This window comes from Bactrocera dorsalis, chromosome 2, assembly GCF_023373825.1.
Source record: "Bactrocera dorsalis isolate Fly_Bdor chromosome 2, ASM2337382v1, whole genome shotgun sequence".
NCBI classification, from domain to species: Eukaryota; Metazoa; Arthropoda; class Insecta; order Diptera; family Tephritidae; genus Bactrocera; species Bactrocera dorsalis.
This window is the reverse complement of record NC_064304.1, coordinates 50,337,941-50,358,815: the sequence shown is the minus strand read 5'-3', so window position 1 is coordinate 50,358,815 and position 20,875 is coordinate 50,337,941. Positions and strand designations below refer to the sequence as shown.

Below are 20,875 nucleotides of genomic sequence, written 5' to 3'. Positions count from 1 at the left end.
AAAGCAGCTCTTTTCACTGATGGGTATGTGAAATAAGGAACAAGAGTATTTCATATACACACTTACATATCATGTTTATTATAGCATATTATATATTTTCTTGACATCTAACTTACTTTTTGCCTTATATACTGTTTGCAGCAGCACGCCCATCCTTGTCCAAATGAATTTGTTCGCCTCCTTTAATTTACTGTTTGTCTGCAGCGGTTAGAACTCAGACCGTTCTTTGGTTAACTTTTGTCTTTTATTGCAGTTTTGCTTTCAATTATACGGCATTTTCTGTAATTTCGTAGAGTGCTGAAAAAAAAAATAAATTTACATTTGGTTGTCATATGACTTTTGTTGTTAAAATGCGAATATATGCGAATATACATGTATATATACATATATATATGTATACAAATATAATATGATAAGTACATATTTTGAAAAATTACTGCTGTTCCCAAATTTATAAGTGGGAAGTTTAGACTTTATGTAATATTGTATTTATTGTTCTGATCAACTTCTTTCTGTGCCCTAAAGTAAAGGCGGACTGCACGCTCCTTGTTCTATTGTAATACTTGCACTCTTTTACAGTGGTTTTGCTGTCCTAGTTATATGTATGTATGTAAGATCGATTTTGGATTATCCGAAAATTCGGCGATTTTTACGATGAGTGAAATTATTCAAGTTCGGAATAAATTTTTTGGTGTTCGGAATGTTGGAAAAGGCCTTTTGTGATCATTTTTTTGTCATGAACAAGTGATTTTGATTAATATAAATTATTCAAAGAAAATCCAGCTGATAGTTAACATGTCAATAAAATAAAGGAATTGGCGCTTGAGAATCGACGATTAAGAGGCAAATATCTTATTTGCATTGTTTGAATATCGAAAGGATTGGTTGCAAAGTCGCTAAATTTTTTCGAAAAAAAGCGTTGCGTTAACGTTTTGAAACAATGCTATCAGACTATTAGGATGTCATGAAGCGTAGTATAACTGACGATGAGCCTTAGATCTATGTTTACAACCCAAAAACAGACGATCAATCGGCCGAATATCATGGCAAAGGTGAGCCGTAACCAGAAAAAAAGTGACCTGCCGTGCCCAAAAAATAAAGTCTTCTTCGATTATCATTCACTCTGAATCCTTTCCAAGAAATTCGACGTTATCAGGGCATTTGAAAATATCATAATTATCCAGGGCAACAAAATTATGTGTGTAATTTTCTAAGTAAATTAACAAACCGAAGTAACTTCTAGACTACTGTTGGAATTGAAATAACAACCCGATATATGTTGGCAAAGTTTGACTTCTGATAAAAACCTACAATATAATTTTGTGTACATTGAAATGAATTCCATAGCAAATTTATTTTTGATTGGAAAATAGTAAGCCATCGGGGATGTGGGATGTACAAAAATTCAACTAAATAAATAAACACATTAACAATTTCTCTTTGATTACCTAATTACTTATTTCGATGCACATACATACATATAATCTCTAAATAGCACACATTCAAAATATCAACTTTAACCTCCGAGTCCTTTCAACGGAGGAAGTTGTCAACAAAAGTCGTACAAAGACGAGGAAAAAGTAATAACACGAGTAATAATGTACATAAGTGAAACGTTTAAATGGCTAAAAGACTGTCAAATTTGTTGACAGACAATTGGAGGAAAACAAAACGCGAAGGCACACCAACTCTCACTAACACGCTGCAGAAGCACCAGGATGCTCAATAAGTTTTGTCGTTCGAATCATAATAATAAGTTATGCCGATTGTAGCCACACAAAGAGCAGAAAAGTCCGCTGCACAGGTTGTGCACATATCCACACAATCGAAACGAGTTGAGCACCATTTGAAGCCGCTTTAAATAAAAACAGTGTCTACGAAGGCCATAAGAGAGAACGAAACAGCGAAAGAGGGCAAGAGCAATATGAAAAACGCAAGCAATAACAATGTACATACATAGGTATGAATAACAACAGCAACACTAACGATTGTTAGAAAAATACGAGCTCATTAAAATTTACGCAAATAAGCAGCCGAGTGAGATATAGTTTGCTTATAGGCGCACTACAACTGGATGCGTGTAGGTGGATGGAGAACAAGCGCCTTTTGTTACATACACATGTCCTCTGTGAAAAATCGCTGAAGGCGAAATTTCAACAAAAGCTCAAAATGTAAACAAATCATTTGAAAATCTCAATTAAACACATACACACATAGTATGTACTAAAACACAAGCATAGATAGAATGAATTCATGTGACTTTTGATGGACGTGAACTTTCAGGTCCGAAAGGACGACAGATTTACAACTCAAAGGCTAAATGGGTATCACGATTGCGCGCTAAGCTACAAACACGCATACTCACAAAAGCACAAAAATGAATAAATAAAACCTCACTGGAAATACGTGTCTTTACCTATGTGTACCACATACATAAGTATGTATGTATGTATATAGTAGTACATGTTTCTATTAGAGCGGGTTCGTTTGCAGGGGGCGAATGATGTACTTAAAAGAGTTTTAATGGAAATATCGCTGGTTCAAAACCGGCTTTAGTCCCATGGTTTCACAGGCAATGTTGTTCAAAATAGTCCGTAGAACATTTTTTTCATAGCGAATTAAAAAAGAAAAAAATCTACCCGCTCTAATATGTACATATTTATATTTATGTAACTCTAACGGGTGTTATGATAATGTTTGCTTTGCCGCTTTTAAAATATGAAAAGAACGCTTTCAAGTTGAATGAATGTGTTAAGTGTTATAGTGAGAAAAAACTCGCATCGTTATCCGACGATGACGCACATCTTACTATACCGTAAATAACTGAAAAAACATGTTTACAAAATAAACGAAAAAGCGGTTCATCGTGTTTTAATGCAAAAAGGGAGGATAGGGGGATGGGGAGTTACTAATCGCATCATACTTTATAATTAACACTAGACACTAGACAATTTTATAATGACATATTTTAATACATCTATATACATACATACAAGTATAGGGTGGGCCATATAAAATTTTAAATTTAAAGATAGGGCGTAAAAGATTAAGTGTAGCGTTTGCTGTATGGCACGTAGCGCCGTCCTGCTGGAACCAAATGTTGTCCAAGTCTTCCTCTTCAATTTGCTTGCAGAAAAATTCGGTTCGGTTCGCGATATCGTTCACCCTTGATGGTTACGGCGGTTCCTTCTTCATTTTCGAAGAAAAATGGGCCGATGATTCCACCAGACCCAAATCCGCACCATACAGTGATGCTGGGTGCATTGGCTTCTCGACCATTACGTGCGGGTTTTTGGTGCCCCAAATGCGACAATTCTGCTTGTTAACGTAACCATCGAGGTGGAAATGAGCCACGTCCGAAAAGATGATTTTTCGGTAAAATTGTCCATCCTCGGTCAAACGATCTTCTGCCCAATCTGCGAACTGTAGAATAGTAAATAGCGACCCATTTCGTAAATTTTAGATTTTTTACTGAATATCTGTCACTTTCCGAATGGTATTTGACGTTTCCAATGTCGAAATAAAGATAATTCAAATTTAAAACGTTAGATGGCCCACCCGTTATATTGTATAAAAGAAAATCGAGCTAGTTACGCAATTTATAACTCAAGAATGGCTGGACCGATAGGATAGGACATATGATACTTTTTTTATCTCTTTGTGTTAAATTCAATACAATTCATAAATACAAAATCATGGATTAAAACTGGCTCAGTAATCATTCGATGAATTATATACCACGTACATCCCTAAAGGCTGATGCCATAACCTTGCCAGCCGTTTTTTGCAGTCCACTAGGCTAACTCTCAATTGGACTCGGTTGATTTCACTAGTGCACAGTCCAAATTCAAAAGGCAATAGGCACAGCTGCACGTTTATTGCCAAAAATAATTAGTAGTTTTAAACTTTACTTACATCTATGCATAAACAACCTCCATTCTACAAATTTGTACTTTGAGAGCTTTAGTTTCAATAAAAGACCATCAATGTTATTACAATAAGCTATATCAATTGTGAGCAAAAGATTTTAAGAACTATTTTCCCGAGCACAATATAATTTATCTCTTTAAGTTTAAATGTGGTATCACAGACCGTTCTTTTGAAAGGTCAAGGTCTCTAATCATTTCACTTAAAATATCTTGAGGAAATATTGGAAATACAGAAAACATTTCCACCATTTATGTGTCCAATAAATCTTATAGATCTAAAAGAACTTGAATCAAAAGATACATTTTGCAAGTTATTATCAATCCATACAAATCTGAACGCTGCTTGAAGATTTCGAATCCACACAACATCTTGCGATCATAGAATTAGCGGCCCCAAAACAAAAATTTTTGTATATCCTGTTATTCGCAAAGCCACTTATATCACACTAAACAAATAAGTTATTTTCAATTATTTTTAGCTTTTGTCCATTAAAACATAGAATTTGAAGGTTTTTACCACGATGTCACATAATAAATGTGTAAATATTTTATCTTCCTTTTTATAATTAAAAGAAAACAAGTAAGGAAGGGCTAAGTTCGGGTGTCACCGAACATTTTATACTCTCGCATGATAAAGTGATAATCGAGATTTCATTATCCGTCATTTACATATTTTTTTATTTTGCTGTAAAATTCTGTAGAATTAAATTCTGAGAGATTTACCGATATTTTCGGTGAAAAATTAGGTTAGGTTAGGTTAGGCACTGAGTTCTTCGTGTTCGATATCAGGGACCTTGAAAAGTTATAGTCCGATCACGACAATTTTTCCACAAGGGATACCCCAGCTCAAATACCGTATTTGTGTAAAGTTTTATTCCGTTATCATCATTGGTTGCTAATGTATATATTATCCAGAGAAGGCATCAGATGGAATTCAAAATAGCGTTATATTGGAAGAAGGCGAGGTTGTGAACCGATTTCACCCATATTTCGTACATGTCATCAGGGTGTTAAAAAAATATTATGTACCGAATTTCATTGAAATCGGTAAAGTAGTTCCTGAGATATGGTTTTTGGTCCATAAGTGGGCCACGCCACACCCATTTTCAATTTTTAAAAAAAGTCTGGGTGCAGCTTACTTCTGCCATTTCTTCCGTAATTTAATGTTTCTGACGTTTTTTGTTAGTCGGTTAACGCACTTTTAGTGATTTTCAACATAACCTTTGTATGGGAGGTGAGCGTGGTTATTATCCGATTTCTTCCATTTTTGAACTGTATATGGAAATGTCTGAAGGAAACGACTCTATAGAGTTTGGTTGACATAGCTATAGTAGTTTCCGATATATGTACAAAAAACTTAGTAGGGGGTGGGCCACGCCCACTTTTCCAAAAAAATTACGTCCAAATATGCCCCTCCCTAATGTGATTTGTTGTGCCAAATTTCACCTTAATATCTTTATTTAAGGCTTAGTTATGACACTTTATAGGTTTTCGGTTTCCGCCATTTTGTGGGCGTGGCAGTGGGCCGATTTTGCCCATCTTCGAACTTAACCTTCTTATGGAGCCAAGAAATACGTGTACCAAGTTTCATCACGATATCTCAATTTTTACTCAAGTTACAGCTTGCACGGACGAACGGACAGACGGACGGACGGACAGACAGACATCCGGATTTCAACTCTACTCGTCACCCTGATCACTTTGGTATATATAACCCTATATCTGACTCTTTTAGTTTTAGGACTTACAAACAACCGTTATGTGAACAAAACTATAATACTCTCTTTAGCAACTTTGTTGCGAGAGTATAAAAATCTGACGAATATGACTTCTTTGCAGAATACCTGAGGAGATATCAATTCAATCCGTTACATTCTCTTTCTGAAATAAAGAAGATATTTAATTAAAATGTATTGTTCTGAGAACAAGTCATCGAAAAGTTATTTGACTAGTGATAGCTTTTGCAACGAGTTTAGGTGTGGTCGATTTCTATATAATTTCTTAGATATCTTAAAAAATTACCCAAACCCAAGAAGGATTTAAAAAGTACATTGTCCATGTTGTAGAATACCACCTAGTTAGGATAAGAAGTCAAGAGCTTTCTTAAAGGCAAATAGACATTTCGAATACTTTTCCCCCAAAAATAGTTACTGTAATGTAATTGAAAAGAGGCCAATCTCATCAGCATAATTTCAAGGGAATTTTGAAAAGTAATTTAACTTAAAAACTTTGGCAAACATAAAATTTTAATGCTTCATAGCGATCAGAAACTCAGAAATCCGACGTTAACGGATAATTAAGTATTATAAGTTTTAATCAACTACAAACATACTTAAAATTAAGAAGTAAAGAAGGACTAAGTTCGGGTGCAACCAAATATTTTACACTCTTGCAATTTGCAAGAATCAAAACCAGGGAAATACCTAAAGGTGTTAAACGTCAAACAGAGGAATCTAAGGACTTTTACAGATACATACATATACTCTACATAACTCATAGACTGACCGACATATTCGGCACATGGTTGGTTAAAAAAGAAAGGATTGACCCGATTTTATCTATTTTTCCCAATATCACATACTATTAACATTCCACATACTAAAAATGCAATCATATAGAGAAAAGAGGTTCGAAAACTCTGATTTTAGTTATATCAGGCTAGGTCCAGTATCCGCTCATATTTATCTATTTTGGACAATCGAAAATTTTTATATTAGGTATATAAGGGCTAAGATAAGTATTGGCCCGATTAAACCCATTTTTGACATACAGACAAACTATTGATAGAAAAGGATTCTGAATATCAATAATATACCTCACACATTGGCCGATATTTTCGATCAAAAGTCAAACATAAATTCTGTGGTCCAAATACTCGGTACCTAGGGGCTTGAAGAATTATGATTGGATTTGAACAATTTTAGTTCATAAGGTGGCATATTTTGTTATTGACTTATTGCGCTTTTAGTAGTTTTTAACAGTAGCGTTATATGGGGAGTAAATGGGGTTTTCATCCGATTTCATATACCGTCTTATGATATTTCCGTTTTGGTTTTTGCAGCTTTAATAGTATAGGAGATACATATGTACATTAAACTTTAGAGGTCATGGCCACACACACTTTTCCAAAATTTTAGCTTTATATCTTAATTTAGTGCACAGTTATGGCACTTTATACGTTTTCGGTTAATGGCGATTACGCCCATCTACGAACTCGATTTTTTTTTTTTTGTGCTAAGAAACCCGCATAAAAAGTTTCATCAAGATGTCAATTTTTACTCAAGTTACAGCTTGCTCGGACGGACGGACGGAGTTAGTTGAACAGAACTATAATACTCTGTAGCAACTGGTTGCAAGAACATAAACATTTTGTTACTGAACACTAACTTCTATACTTTCATTACAACATAGCCAACTTGTATTAAGACCTCCAGATATTAAACATTAGACTAATGTTCATTACTAAGTTTTTTTATTGAATTCTTTTCCCATTTTTCCTTAATATTTAAAATAAAATATCCAAATTAATATGTTATCAACAGCAGAGCCATTGGTAATATGAAAAGTAGTCGCTTTGAGTGTATAATAGATTTTTATGTACATTAATCCCATAAAATAATTTTAGAATTCCATCAAAAATAATTGTTTTGCGGAGCTAATCCAACGTGAAACTGAAAACTACTTTTCCTCAGGCGAGTATTAAATACGTTTAACTCAAACAGTAACACCATAGCAATTGCCTCGACACTTCAGCACCTACACACCTACCCACACCACAAATAACTGAACCACAAAAACTTTTCAACTCTAAGTACACTTATTCAACATCAACAGTCACACCAACATACGCATGCATAAAGTTGGACGTGCGGCAACAGTCAGCACGCCCACCATGCCCCAAAGTGCATGCAACTCCATTGAAATATGCTTAGATACAAATGTATATACATATTTAGGCACTTAAATGCTACCCATGTACACGTGTATGTGACGAAGCATTAAGAAAAGCAGTGTTGGTAACTCTTTGCATTCAAGTTAATACTACACACACACACTTGGGCGCATGCACCTGAGTTAAAGCACTTCCACACACCCATTGGCACAGCGGCTTTATCATTGTACGTGTCGGACGCACGCCGCACCAAGCACAATGGAGTAAGTGCTGCTCTAAGTACACTCCAAGCTCTGCGCAGCCATGGCGCTATATGGGATTAATCGAGTGTGTTGCTTGTAGTAGTGTCTGAATGCGGCGTGTGGCGTGTGGCAGTTACTCAGTTTACTCGTAATGGATTCTTTTGGGAGCTCCGCTATTCGGCCGCATATTGCATTCTATTCTCTAAACCGCATACGACGCCCACAACGCTTATAATCCCAACCGCAGAAGTAAAGGTAACACACATACATACATACATATTTATACATACGCATATTACATCAGAGAGTGAGCGGGTTTATTCATTTTGAATCAGCATACTGAAGGTGTTAAGAGTGAGTTGAGCCGAGTTGTTGAATCATTTCAATTAACATTACCTTTTTTGTTAAATTGCTAAGCGCATACTCCATTATAACTATTTTAATGGCTGCCACGGGTTAGTGTCGGTGGCTTACGGTCAAGGAAATGAGGAAATACATGGGTCCCACTTATTTTAATCAACATATATTTTATTTTAAAGTAAACGTATTTGCGTTCAGAACACATTGTATTAATATGTAAAATAGAAACGTCTGGAAGTAAATTATGTGCCTCTAATGTTTCCTGCTTGGATGTGTCGAATGTGGTATAAATAAATTTATATAAGGTATATGGTATTAACAGTGCCAGGATATGTGTGGGACCCCTTTTTTGTAGTCATAATTATATACACTTCAAAAATTACTCCATAATTTATTTTAGTATGATTATAACTCTATTCTGCGGTACAAAAACATCTCATTTCATTTGTATTCTCCTTTTGTGTATAGATTTTTGAGTTGGATGACCTCATTCCTTAAGGCGGTTTCTTTTCTTTAGGCATGTTCCACAAATTTCACGTTTTAGTCGATATCATTTAATTCCATGTGTATTAGCTCAACTATAAAATTAAATCGCTAAACCAACTCGCAAGCGGAAATATAGTTTTCAAGTGCACTAATCAATTCACCAATAACTGTAAGAAAAGCTTCAGCATTCCCTCGTTGAGAGTTGCACTGCCAAGAACTAAGAGATTGCAAGTGAATTGTTCTTAAGACTTCCCGCCAATATCCGCTCTTTTGTGCGATCTGTGGATTATTTTGAACATATTACGCTCAAAATTATTATACTCGTACCCACATGATTTCATTAAGATGTCTGACATTTTGACTGATATACATATGTGTATATACCATACATGTATTCTACAAAAGAAAGGGACGCCCCAATATTCAGAATATTGGACTGCTTTGAAATGTATATTATTTGTTCAAAATAGAACTCGGACTATCAAAAAATAATATTATCACGTAAATTGTGTTAACAAATTAAAGCATGCCAACGCTTCACAAAATTTTGCATACACTTGTTATAAGGTTCCCTGTCGAAGTGTTATCGTTTGTTATCGTTTAGAGTTCAACGATTTTTGGTTTTTCGGTTTCGGCTCATTATTGGATCGTATTCATAAACCAACGTCTCATAACCAATAATGATGCGTTCCATGAATGTCATACCTAAAACATTAATTAAAATGTGTTGAATCTATGGATAAGCGATGTTAGGATACTCTGTTTTCTCTCTGATAAGAACACGACGATTTTCAAATACTGTTTCTTTATCTTTTTCGATGTTACCGTCATTAGAGTTCTCTACTTTCATTAACAGGTGTGAATTGGCAACTCGCAAAGGCAAGATTTTGATAACTTCACGACCTTCACTGATTACTTTGTGCATCCCAAATACTTGTGTTCGTGATAAAGTAGACTCCCCAAAACGCTTCTCCCTCACTTTCATCGATTTCCTTACTGAATCCATTGAAACACCAAATTTCAAGCAAACTTGTACTTAATTTTTTTTGTAACCCTTTCTCGTTGTAAACAAAAATATACCAAACTCCCACTTATTGACAAGCTTATCCAGCAAGTTAACGTTATTAAAAAATGTTTTATATAACGGCCTGATCTTCTAACAGAACTTACGGTAGGACTAAGTAGTCACCGAATCAATTTATGACTATCCTCAGTATAATATTAACTTTATCTCATGATAAAGATTTACTTTTTTATTGCAGCTGTTGTGCTTAATATCTGAAATATTTTTATCTTAAGGGTTAAGACAAAGTATTAACAATAGGAAAATGTCCTCTTTAGCGTTTTGAAACTTACTGGTTTTCTGAAGCCATTCCACATTTTACAATCAATATTTGACTATGTACTTTTGCTTTATAAAACGAAATATTTGTCGCCCACTCAACTAACACCTTTTAAGCATTTTCAATGCACATTTGTCCTCAACAAAAATAAAAAGTAAACAATAAGCAAGCGACAACAAAAACAAGAACAGAACAACAACGCCGAAAGGCCCTAAACAATGTAACAAAGGGTGTCATTTCCGCCTGCAACAGCAAAGTGCACCTAATGCCAATAGCTGTGCTACCACCACCAACCTGAACATCCCTTCGTTCATCATCTTAGTAATTTCAGTCGTCAGTACTTCGCTTCAACACCTTCCAACGGCCGACCTGTTGGCCTATGTGTACATATCGAGCGAAGGCTAGTACGATACGTCAAACAGCAACCGTCACAGCGTCCATAACACACTCTGTTTTTTTACTTCTTCTTCTTCTAAGTGTCCCCTTGTTTTCCTCGCCTATATTCCTTTTGTGGGCCACTGTTTACACAACAGCACCTTCAGCAGCGGCTAACAAGCGCTCATTCATCATTCATTGAGGCTCACGCCCGGCAGTTCGCTGTTAAATGGCAAGAGTTTTTACACTAGTGAGCGAAATAATTGCAATTGCAACCGAAGTTTCAGCATGCGAACAATGCCGGCTTTGGTCACAGCGCTGAAAGGCATTTCAAAAGGACCTAATAATATTTGCCAGGATTTATGCACAAATACATTGCGAACATTATTAACTGCTCGAGCTATCCGCACCACGAGCTTGAAAGCAACGTCCCATTAATGTCGAACGTGACGTGAAATGGTCTGGCTGACGTGGCTAGCAAATCAAAAGGCCACAGCGGAGGGGGCAGCAACAGCGAGCCGAAGTGTTGTGTAAATAATACGTAAAACTTTGTAGCCAACATTGTTGGTGAACGAGGCGAAGAGGCTGGAGAATAAGAAATACATAAATACAAAATCTAAAATACACAAAAATACAAATGCACACAAACCGGAAGACAGCAGCAGCAAGCGGTCGGAACGAATGCTGCATTAAAAAAATGTTTATAGCATTTGAGTTGAGGCTTTGAATGGAAAAGTCCAATGAATACAAACTAATATACTAACATGAAGTACGGTTGGAGCACAAACACCATCAAAATATTAGGTGTAAAAGTAAACATTTTAACCCTTTTCTAAACAAAAATACATATTGTATAACAAAATATGCTACACACTAATTGGTTTACTTAAATGATGGGTTTACAGCCAGATTTAGAGGACCATCTTAATTCTAATCAAATTTTATAAAAATATAATTCACAGAAGATATTTGGGTCAAATCAAGTAGGAACTAAAAATAAGCCACGCATAGATCAGTTTGGTTCTTTGCGATATCAGATGGAGTTCAGTCTGCGGACTCACTATCGATACTTCCACCTGATGCCTAACTCTGGACAGTATATTCTCGTACCAACTCCATCATCCATTTTCGAGTAATTTATACATTTTTGTTAAGCATTTAAGACTTTTCGTTTTCTGCAAAAAAATTTTGTTCATTCATGCCATTTATATTCATTATATTTGATCCTTGCAATTTGCTAGAGTATAAAATGTTCGGTTACACCCGAACTTAGCCCTTCCTTCCGCTTTTGCAAAAAATGCGGAGAACAAAATATGAATATTTCATTTTCAGTGCTGGCCAATAAAAATCATCAGATGAGCCTTTTGACTCAAAAAAGGACAAGGATCCATAAGAAGATTTTAAGTAAAATTTTCTCAAATGATGAATCAAGTGTAAAAAATAATATACATACTTTTTTGATTGAAAACGGGAAATTTCATTACACATTTGCAAAACCATCACACAAATTACTTAAATGTATTGTGTTTTATTAATAATTGACTATTTTCAGTTATTTTATGTCCGAAATATTACTAATATTTATTATAACAATGTTAATTGTGATATAATTGTTTTAAAAGTATAAGAAATACAAAAAGTACTAAAGAAGTGTATCTCTTCATCTGCGTCAAAATAAAAAACAAAAAAATATAAATTTGTTACATTATTATAATTCTATTTGTTCAAACATTCGTCTATATGGACGTAATAATTGACAATAATGTAATTAACGAGTAATCTCATACATAGTGCACTGCGCACCGATGGTTGAGTCGCGCGATGAGAGAGTGGACAAAAAATTCAATATCTGCGAACACTTTTTGCCATTTTTCCGCTTTTTTGGTTACTCGGCGAAAAACTGCGGGAAGCAATTTTCGCAGGCTTCTCTTGAATCCAACATTATTCCATTGAGCGAGTTCTACATTGACCGACACAAATGATATTGGCCAGGCTGGAGCAGCTCGTAGTGGATGATTCCTATCTAATCCCACCAAACTGTCAGCATAACTTTTCGATGAGTCAATCCAGGCCTTGCGGACCATGATCTTTTTCGCATATTATTGTGGTATTTGATCCACCTTTGGTCTCCTGTAACCATTCGCTTCAGAAATGGTTCAATGTCATTTCGTTTTAGCAAAGAATCGCAGATGTTTATTCGGTCCATTAAATTTTTCACAGACAATTCATGTGGTACCCGAACATCGAGCTTCTTTTTGTAGCTCAAGTCGTTTTTAAATAGTTCGAAACCGTTTGATTATGAATGTTAAGTTCCTTACGATGTCATAGCTGCTTATGTGACGGTCCTTGTCAATCTTTTCCATAATTTCATCGACTTTTTCAACGATAGGTCGACCAGAGCGAGATGCAACTTTCACATCAAAATTTCCAGAACACAAGCGAGCGAACCATTGTTGTGTTACACGATCTGATACAGCATCGTCTCTGTAAACTTCACAAATTTCATTGGTGGCTTGCGTGGAATTCTTCCCTTATTATACAAACATTTCAAAATATAGCGAATTTCATCAATATTTTCACTCATTTTTGTACAGCTGTAACTTTTATTCAACTTCCCCAGCTTTAATTTTTAAATTAAGCTTAGGATCACATCTTTCCAACACTGTGTGATTAGTAGCAGTGGAGATGTACGACTGCAACGGCATCTATTAACAAAATATAAAAAGACTTTTTCGACTATCCTATTCTTTAAACAAATTAAGTTGACAAAATTTCATCGATTTATCTGCAGTAGTTTATGAGAAAATAATTTTACAATTCTATCAAGCTCTAAACTTCAACCCACAATAACATTATCAAAAAAAAATTAATTTTGACGAAATATTTATATCACCGGGCATGTGTCTGGTCCCTCACCCAATGAAGTACTTATTTTCAAATTCGGTGATTTCGAAATTTACAGTGTCCACATGACGTGGTTTGACCCATTTGCGACAAAATGACTTTTTAGAAACAGTAATATTCAAATAATTTTTTGGTTGGTTGAATATATATACAAGTATTGTATTGTTGTATCATCTGGATGCTTCCATTCGGCACTTTGACGTTTGGTTTAGGGATCATATTGAATGTACCACGTTTCATCACCAGTCACAATCGAATATTTGTATTTTATGTCCTTTCTCGACTCCTTAATCAAATCCTTACAATGTTGGACTCGTAGCATTTTTTTCTCTTCAGTCAATTTGTGCGGAACAAACTTGGAGCACACCTTCCGTAGACCCAATTTATCTATCAATGCGATGAGTGGAGTCTTTGGTGATATTTAACTCCATTTCCGCGTAACGCAAAGAAGATTTCGGCTCATTCTTAATAAATTCTGGCACTTTTTCAATATTGTTTTGGATAATCACTGATTTTGGCCGGCCCGACTTCTGATCCTCACAGAGGTCCTCACGACCTTCTTGGAATCGTTTAAACCACTCATGTACCTTACTACGGGATAGGCACTGATCACCATAAACTTTTTTCATCATTTGAAATGTTTCCGTAAACGTCTTCCCAAATTTAAAACAAAATTTAATATTTGCTCTTTGTTCAAAATGCATTTTACGACCGATGACCAAAAGCTGATGTCACTTTTTGATCGATAACATCGATTATAGTTATCCAATTGTCTTAACATTTTTACGAAATGTCAACAAGAAATCAAACTTTTTATTTCATATACCCGCCAATTGGTGGCACCACCAGAAACAGTTATATTTAAAAAGTTCTGTTTCTTTTGCGACAGACCTTGTATATTTTCATGTTGCGAGGCGAGTTGATTTCCGAGTAATTGTCTGTTCGTGTATCCGTACGATAACTAGTAAAGAAATATCATGTGGAAACTTGGTAAAGGTGTTTGGTGTTGCAGATAGAGTCGGAACTTTGCCACGACCATAAAATCTCATTGAGTGAAAAACGAAAGACGTGGCCGATGCCTAATAAGTTTAAAATTCATATCTCACAAATAGCTTAATATATTTAAGTGAACCAAACTTGCGTAGAAAAAATCTTTATACCATCGCCTCACAGCGTGAAAATGGATAAAACACGTCCATTCCCCATATAAAAGTTATGTTAAAATCAACAAAAATACCGTTAACTCACTACCTTTAATAAAAAGTTTTATTAAAAATAATAACTCTGTGCGAGCACAAGTAGAACTCAAAGTTGGCAAAAGTGCCATAACTAAGCACTTACTTGTAAGATATAGAACTATAATTTGGCATACGAGATTGCAGTAGCAAGGGCCAACTTTGGGGAAAAAAATTAAAAAGTGGGCGTGTCCCGGCCCTCTAATAAGTTTAATGTAGATATCTCTTAAATCACTTGACATGAAACAACCAAACCAACACGTACCGACAGTGTGAAAATGGATGATATCTCCATATAACGGAACTGTTAAAAACTCTTTAAAGCGCGATAAATCTATAACTAAATACGCAAAAACATTAAATTTTATAAATTTTACCCGCAAGGTGATATTTTAGATTATATATAACACAATTTTAAACTCCATCTGATTATTTCCTTTCTGGTGTACAAATCAAGAAGCAATTAATACAACAACAACAACGGGATAATGCCCTTATAGTTGACTTTTTACCGAAAATAATGGTCAACGTGACAGTATAATGTTTGTGTGCTACAAATAGTTTGAAAGGAGTCAGTACTCCTCCCCCGTAGGCCTGATATACAAATTTTCAAACTTCGCTGTGAATTTATACCACATACAAGTATATCGGCGAATATGTGAGTTATCTCAATAAAATCGAGAGATCGTGTTTTCTTATACCATAACTGTTCACATTTGTGCTTAGAATGATTAAAATCGGGTGAAAACTCGCCTTCGACCCTATATATCTAACAGGGCTTATGTACCTGAGGTACTTCCCGGGTTTTAATCCTTGCAAGTTGTGAGAGTATGAAATGTGCGGTTATACCTAAACTTAGCTCTTGCATACTTATTTTCCTTTAAAATGAGGCAATGTCAAAAATGCATAAAATCTTAATACAACATAAATATATGTACAACTTTTAAACTTACGGCTGGCTCTATACCGTATATATTGATCAATACTTAAGATATCTTAGCAAAATTAATTGATTGTATATTATAAATTAAAGTTAATCTCTTCGATTTAATATCGTAATTTTTAGTCTATGACCTATTATATATTCATAAGGTTCCAGTTTGATTGTTATCCATTCACGATTTGTCCAAATAATTCATATTGAAATCTTTCGCAATATTTTGAAATCATGTTTTACTAACCTCTGGTCTGCTTCTCGACTTGAGTGACGAATTCAAAAATCATAGATTTCCGTAACTGGTAAAGAAGTTCTTAAATTAAAAATGGGAAACTGATTTATAATAACAAATATAAATGCCTTTCACTGAAACCCATTTTGTTGTTAATAGTTAACCTAAAGAAAATTAAAAGTTCTCAATAAACTTATCATTAAGTTTGCAACTCGAGTTGAACGGCAATTCAAATTAATATTTATCAGCTTTTTAATTCATATTCTTTCATAAATAAAGAGAAGATAAGTTATAGGCCCTAACCCGATTTCGTTTATTTCAACACAAGGGTACATTATTATCAGGAAACTCTCTTTACAAAAAAATATTAAAAAAATAAGAAAATATCGGTCAATCTGGATATTTTCTGTAAAAAGTCAGCCATAGGCACTCAGGTCCATATCTTCGGCATTTAAGGCGCTTGATCCGAGAAGACGAACCTGAAGGCACTATTTGTGCAAAGATTCGTTGTGATAACTTCATTTGTTATAAATTTATTTACAGTGAAATGGAAGAATCAGAACCGTTATATGGTTTTTATCCGATTTTACCCATTTTCGCAGCGTCTAAGGTGGTAGCGAATGGATTCTCTCTCCGCAATTGTGTTAATAGAACTTTAGAGGTTTGCGAGATACGTGTTTTGAGCCTATAAGAGTACGGGGCCGTGCCCACTTTTTGAAAATATTCAGCCCTCTGCTATCGTTTACTACTGCGATCTCCTTTTGTGTCTTATTTTTTAGATTCCTTATAGCATTTTATAAGTTTTCAGTTAATAGCGAACAGTATACCTACATACGTCTGGACTAGTTTTAGGTAGCCAAAGAAACCAACATAATTTGTAGCAACATGTTCCGAAATCATAAAAATTATATAGAGAAGGTGAATAAAAAAATCAATTTTTGCAAAAAATTTTAGTTTTTAAAAACGCTACGAACTACATTGCGAGTATTCAGGACGTCGACTGTTCAGAAGATGGTCGTCTAACCTTTGGTAATTTTTTCTCAAATCCTGTATTCCATTATAGAATTATGATGATTTCACATTTGTGTATTTGTTAAGCAAAGCTCGGTCATGCAACAGTTAGGAAGCGTGTTAAAAACATATTTTCATTTACATTATTTATGCCACAAAATGATTTAATAATTTCAGAAATCACAAATCATTTGCTGGAATTAGCTTGTTATCTCTGCTACATTGCCAAGGCAGACCACCGAAACTAGCCATTGTTAAAAAAGAAAGCGTCGAAAAACGCGAAGAACACGCAAATGCAACAAAACTTGGCACTAACTGTGATTCTATTATTTTTGGCAAATTGCCAAAGCAATTTATCTGCTTTGAAACAAAACCCGCTCGCTGGAATGGACGTAAACTAGCTAGGGCAAACCAGTAAACACACACTCAATCATTCAATAATGCACGGCAAGCAAGCTCGCCAGTAGCGGAGCAGAACTGAATACAAAACCTGTCAGATTGTTGCTCGGTGGATTCCGTTGTCTATTGAGTTGTCGCATACGCGATGCCACAGACAAACAAAACGCCGAGCGGATACGACACAAATTGGAAATGCATATGCCAGCATTGGCGGAGCTTTCGCCGATATCTGCGTGAATATTGTAAAATAAATATAACGACGTTTAGGTGTACTTGTGTGGTAGTGTGCATGGCTTGGGACGTGCTGCACGCTATCTTCACTCAAGTCTTTTTTACGCTTTGCTGCGCGCCCTCTGATGACTGATTGCGAACTTTTGCCAAAAATTGCTAACAACGGAGCCAGCGTTTAGGGAAAAATCAAAAAATAATACATGCATATAAACACACTTGTTGTTGTAGGTAGCTACTTTTGCACTGCATGCAGAGCAATGAATTTATAACTTGCATTTCCACACATATATTTTGATGTTCGGGCTTAAATACCTAGAAAAGTTAACCTATTAGAGGCGTCTGCCACAAATTTTTGCTGCTCGTATTGCTGCAAGCTCAGCATGAAGAATGGAAATTATTTTAGTGAAGCTATTTTTTTATTTCAGTTTGGATTTCGTTCAACTGCCATCCAAACCAGAATAGTAGCAAATTTCCATAAACATCTTTTTTTGCCTTCATTGTTATTTGTGTTTCTTTGTTTCTGTTCTATCGCAATTTGATAATCGCCCAGCACATTTTTCACCAGCAATTCAATTTGCTCCCATCGCTGGTGCAAAGGCAACGCTGCTTTGCACTCAATAAATTTTCATGGCAGTCTATTAAAAAATCTCTTTTCGCTATCAAACAATGTACATTTTCCCTCCACAGCAAGCATCCTTACCATTAGTTGTTGTCCAGCATAATTGTTGCGCAAGTGGCTAGTACCGAAAAGGTGTTGGATAGCAAGGGAGATAATCGTGCGACTTTTATTATTATTACAACCAACTTTTTAGGTGCCTCACATCCCCAGCTCAGTTAGAACTCCTCGACGCAAGCCGTAATTCCATTTTCACTTTTATACACAATTTTTTTTCCAACCATGTTTACCTAGTTAGGAATTCTCAATTTTTGATCGTTCAACCTTCCGTTATTTTAATTTGGCCTTCTCATTATTTTACAAACACAACTCTACGCTCAAATTCCATTGTATTCTTAAATACTTTACTAGCTATCCGCTTTATAGTAGCTGCTAGGAACCTTTTGCTCAGTGAGCCCTTGTGCAAACTGAGGCGGAAAATTTTCAGCCTTTTATTCAATTTTGGGTATTTTTATTTTACTATGTATACATTTATTCATTTATTTTATTACCGTTGTTCGCTCAAAAGCACACTTGCATCTAACCTTGGCAACAAACACTTCACCGTTGCTCACTGTGCTATCCGTTACAATTCAGCTACATTTTTCGCTTTAGTTGCGTTCGTATATGAATTTTTTATAAGCCCATTTGTGGGCGAAAACACTCTCGAAAATGGGGCTGTTGACGAGAATACCAAAATACGGCACTGAAAGCAACTTGATTTACGATACGTCCCGACCGCGCACTGCTCCGCTGCATTTAAACCGTCCGCACCGACACGTACCGCGCGCGCACACCGTTAACTTCAATTCAGCACTACTTCCACTAGACGGCTCTAAAACAATGTGGCATAGCACTAGGCGCTACGCAGCATATGTGTGGTGTCAATACTGCTGAGAGGCGTGCGTAGTGTGACGCACTAAAACTCACTTAAATGAAACTTTTCGCCCGCATCTTTACATTACGGTACATAAAAGCCATACGCAGCGGTGTGAGTATGTCAATTTTATGTAAATGCAAATCCTTTTACACACACGACACGACTAACGCACACCCACACAATCTAAGCATTAACCGACCATCAGCATCAACATTGCCAGCTCCACCAATATTAATGCGATTTATTCTCAAATAGTCACAAATCCGAAAGCCCAAAAATACCACAAACACACGCGTGCACAACGTTACGGTAGTATTAGTGACAATTAAGGTGGTGTGGGAATGGTTGTTGTTGTTCACCACTAATACACACTATGTGTGTGTTTTAAGGCAAATCAAATCACTAATAACACACAGTGGTCCTCACTCAGTACAGCCTACTATATGTCTGCTTCACCTCTATTTCTGGCCTTCTTATATCTCTCTTGTTTCTATTTGTTTCGCTATTATCCGCTAAGTGCGTCCAAACTGTTCGAAATGCCGGCTATGACTGACTTCTAAAATCGCTTTCACAGCTTTGTATCATCTTCATTGCTCGTTTACCAAGCACAATGCTACGGGCTGAGACTGCGGCAGCGACTGCGACTGCGACGGCGGCGGCAACGTTGTTGTTCAGTGCATTTCGTTGATATTAGCATCCATGCTTGCCATCATAGTTCACTACAACATTTCGTCCTGTTATTATTGTTACTGGCTTTGTTTTTGTCAACGCTTGCTTTGCTATTCTCGGCTATCAGCTGTTAGCTTCGCTGTTGCTGCCTCCGGTGTCTCTGTCTTTGTTACTCTTTTCTCATTGGCAACTGTTGCAAGCCGAGGATCCGCCGCTGCATACTTACAGCATTACTAAACACCTTATGCCACGCACCACCCACATCCCCCTCATTATTTGCACTGCGCTCTTACCCATTGTGCTACTTTTTCTCTTAACTCAACAATGCACTCTCTTTAATATCTGTCTGACTGTCGTTTTTCTCGTTTTTTGCTTAGTCGTTTATGCTGATTTGCTCGCGTGCGCAAACACACAATATCACGAGTGCTCTTGTTGGTTTGTTTGTAGTGTGCTAATAGGCGCAAGGCCCGCAGCTGACCGGAGACACTTGCTAGTGTGTGTGGGCTACTAATAGAATTTTCATATAAAAAATGCACACTTCCGCAAATATAGCTTACTGAAGTCGCAAAGAGGAAAGCGAGGGGCGTGGTTGAAATTTTAATCGGTTAGAAAGGTTTAAAGTTGTATATAATAAAAACATCTGTCATTTTTTATCAACAACTTGTTTCAAAAATCTTCAACATTCTTGTGAAAAATGAAAATCATCAATTTTCTGAGGTTTTTATTTTTAACATATCTTGTATATCAATCTTTTTCCTTTCATGTAAATTTGCCTTTTGATGTCCCAAATGCGCTATCTATATCTGCTAAACCACTTAAGCTACAACTACCAAATCTTGTAAGAACTTCTACCGCCAGTATGAAAACGGATGAAATCGGAGAACAACTCCGCTCACTCCTCATATAACGGTACTGTTAAAAATTACTAAAAGCGATTAATAAATAACTAAATACACCAAAGACATTAAGTTTTACCATCGAGATTGTATGAGACACCTCTATCAAAGCCAGTGTGAAAATATGACGATGGGCGTGATGCCGCTCACTTTTTGGTGAAATCCCATATCTCGCGACCCGAACAACCATTGTTTAAAC

The 20,875-nt window shown here is 35.9% G+C and overlaps 1 protein-coding gene across 6 annotated transcripts in view; it reads right to left on the bottom strand.

Annotated features, from left to right (window-relative positions):
- LOC115065727 (Down syndrome cell adhesion molecule-like protein Dscam2) overlaps window positions 1–19,716 on the bottom strand; it is a 138,452-nt gene extending 118,736 nt beyond the window's left edge. For 2 of the 6 annotated variants that reach the window (XM_049447425.1, XM_049447427.1), the window contains exons 1-2: window positions 18,277–19,714; window positions 117–297 (exon numbers count right to left, since the gene is read on the bottom strand). In XM_049447425.1, the coding sequence (XP_049303382.1) occupies window positions 117–153 (37 nt within the window). In that variant the 5' untranslated portion in view covers window positions 154–297; window positions 18,277–19,714. Of the gene's footprint in view, window positions 1–116; window positions 298–18,276 lie in introns of all 6 variants that reach the window. The other 4 variants (XM_049447426.1, XM_049447428.1, XM_049447423.1 and 1 more) reach the window with 4 other exon arrangements.
- Between the last annotated feature and the right edge of the window lie 1,159 nt (window positions 19,717–20,875).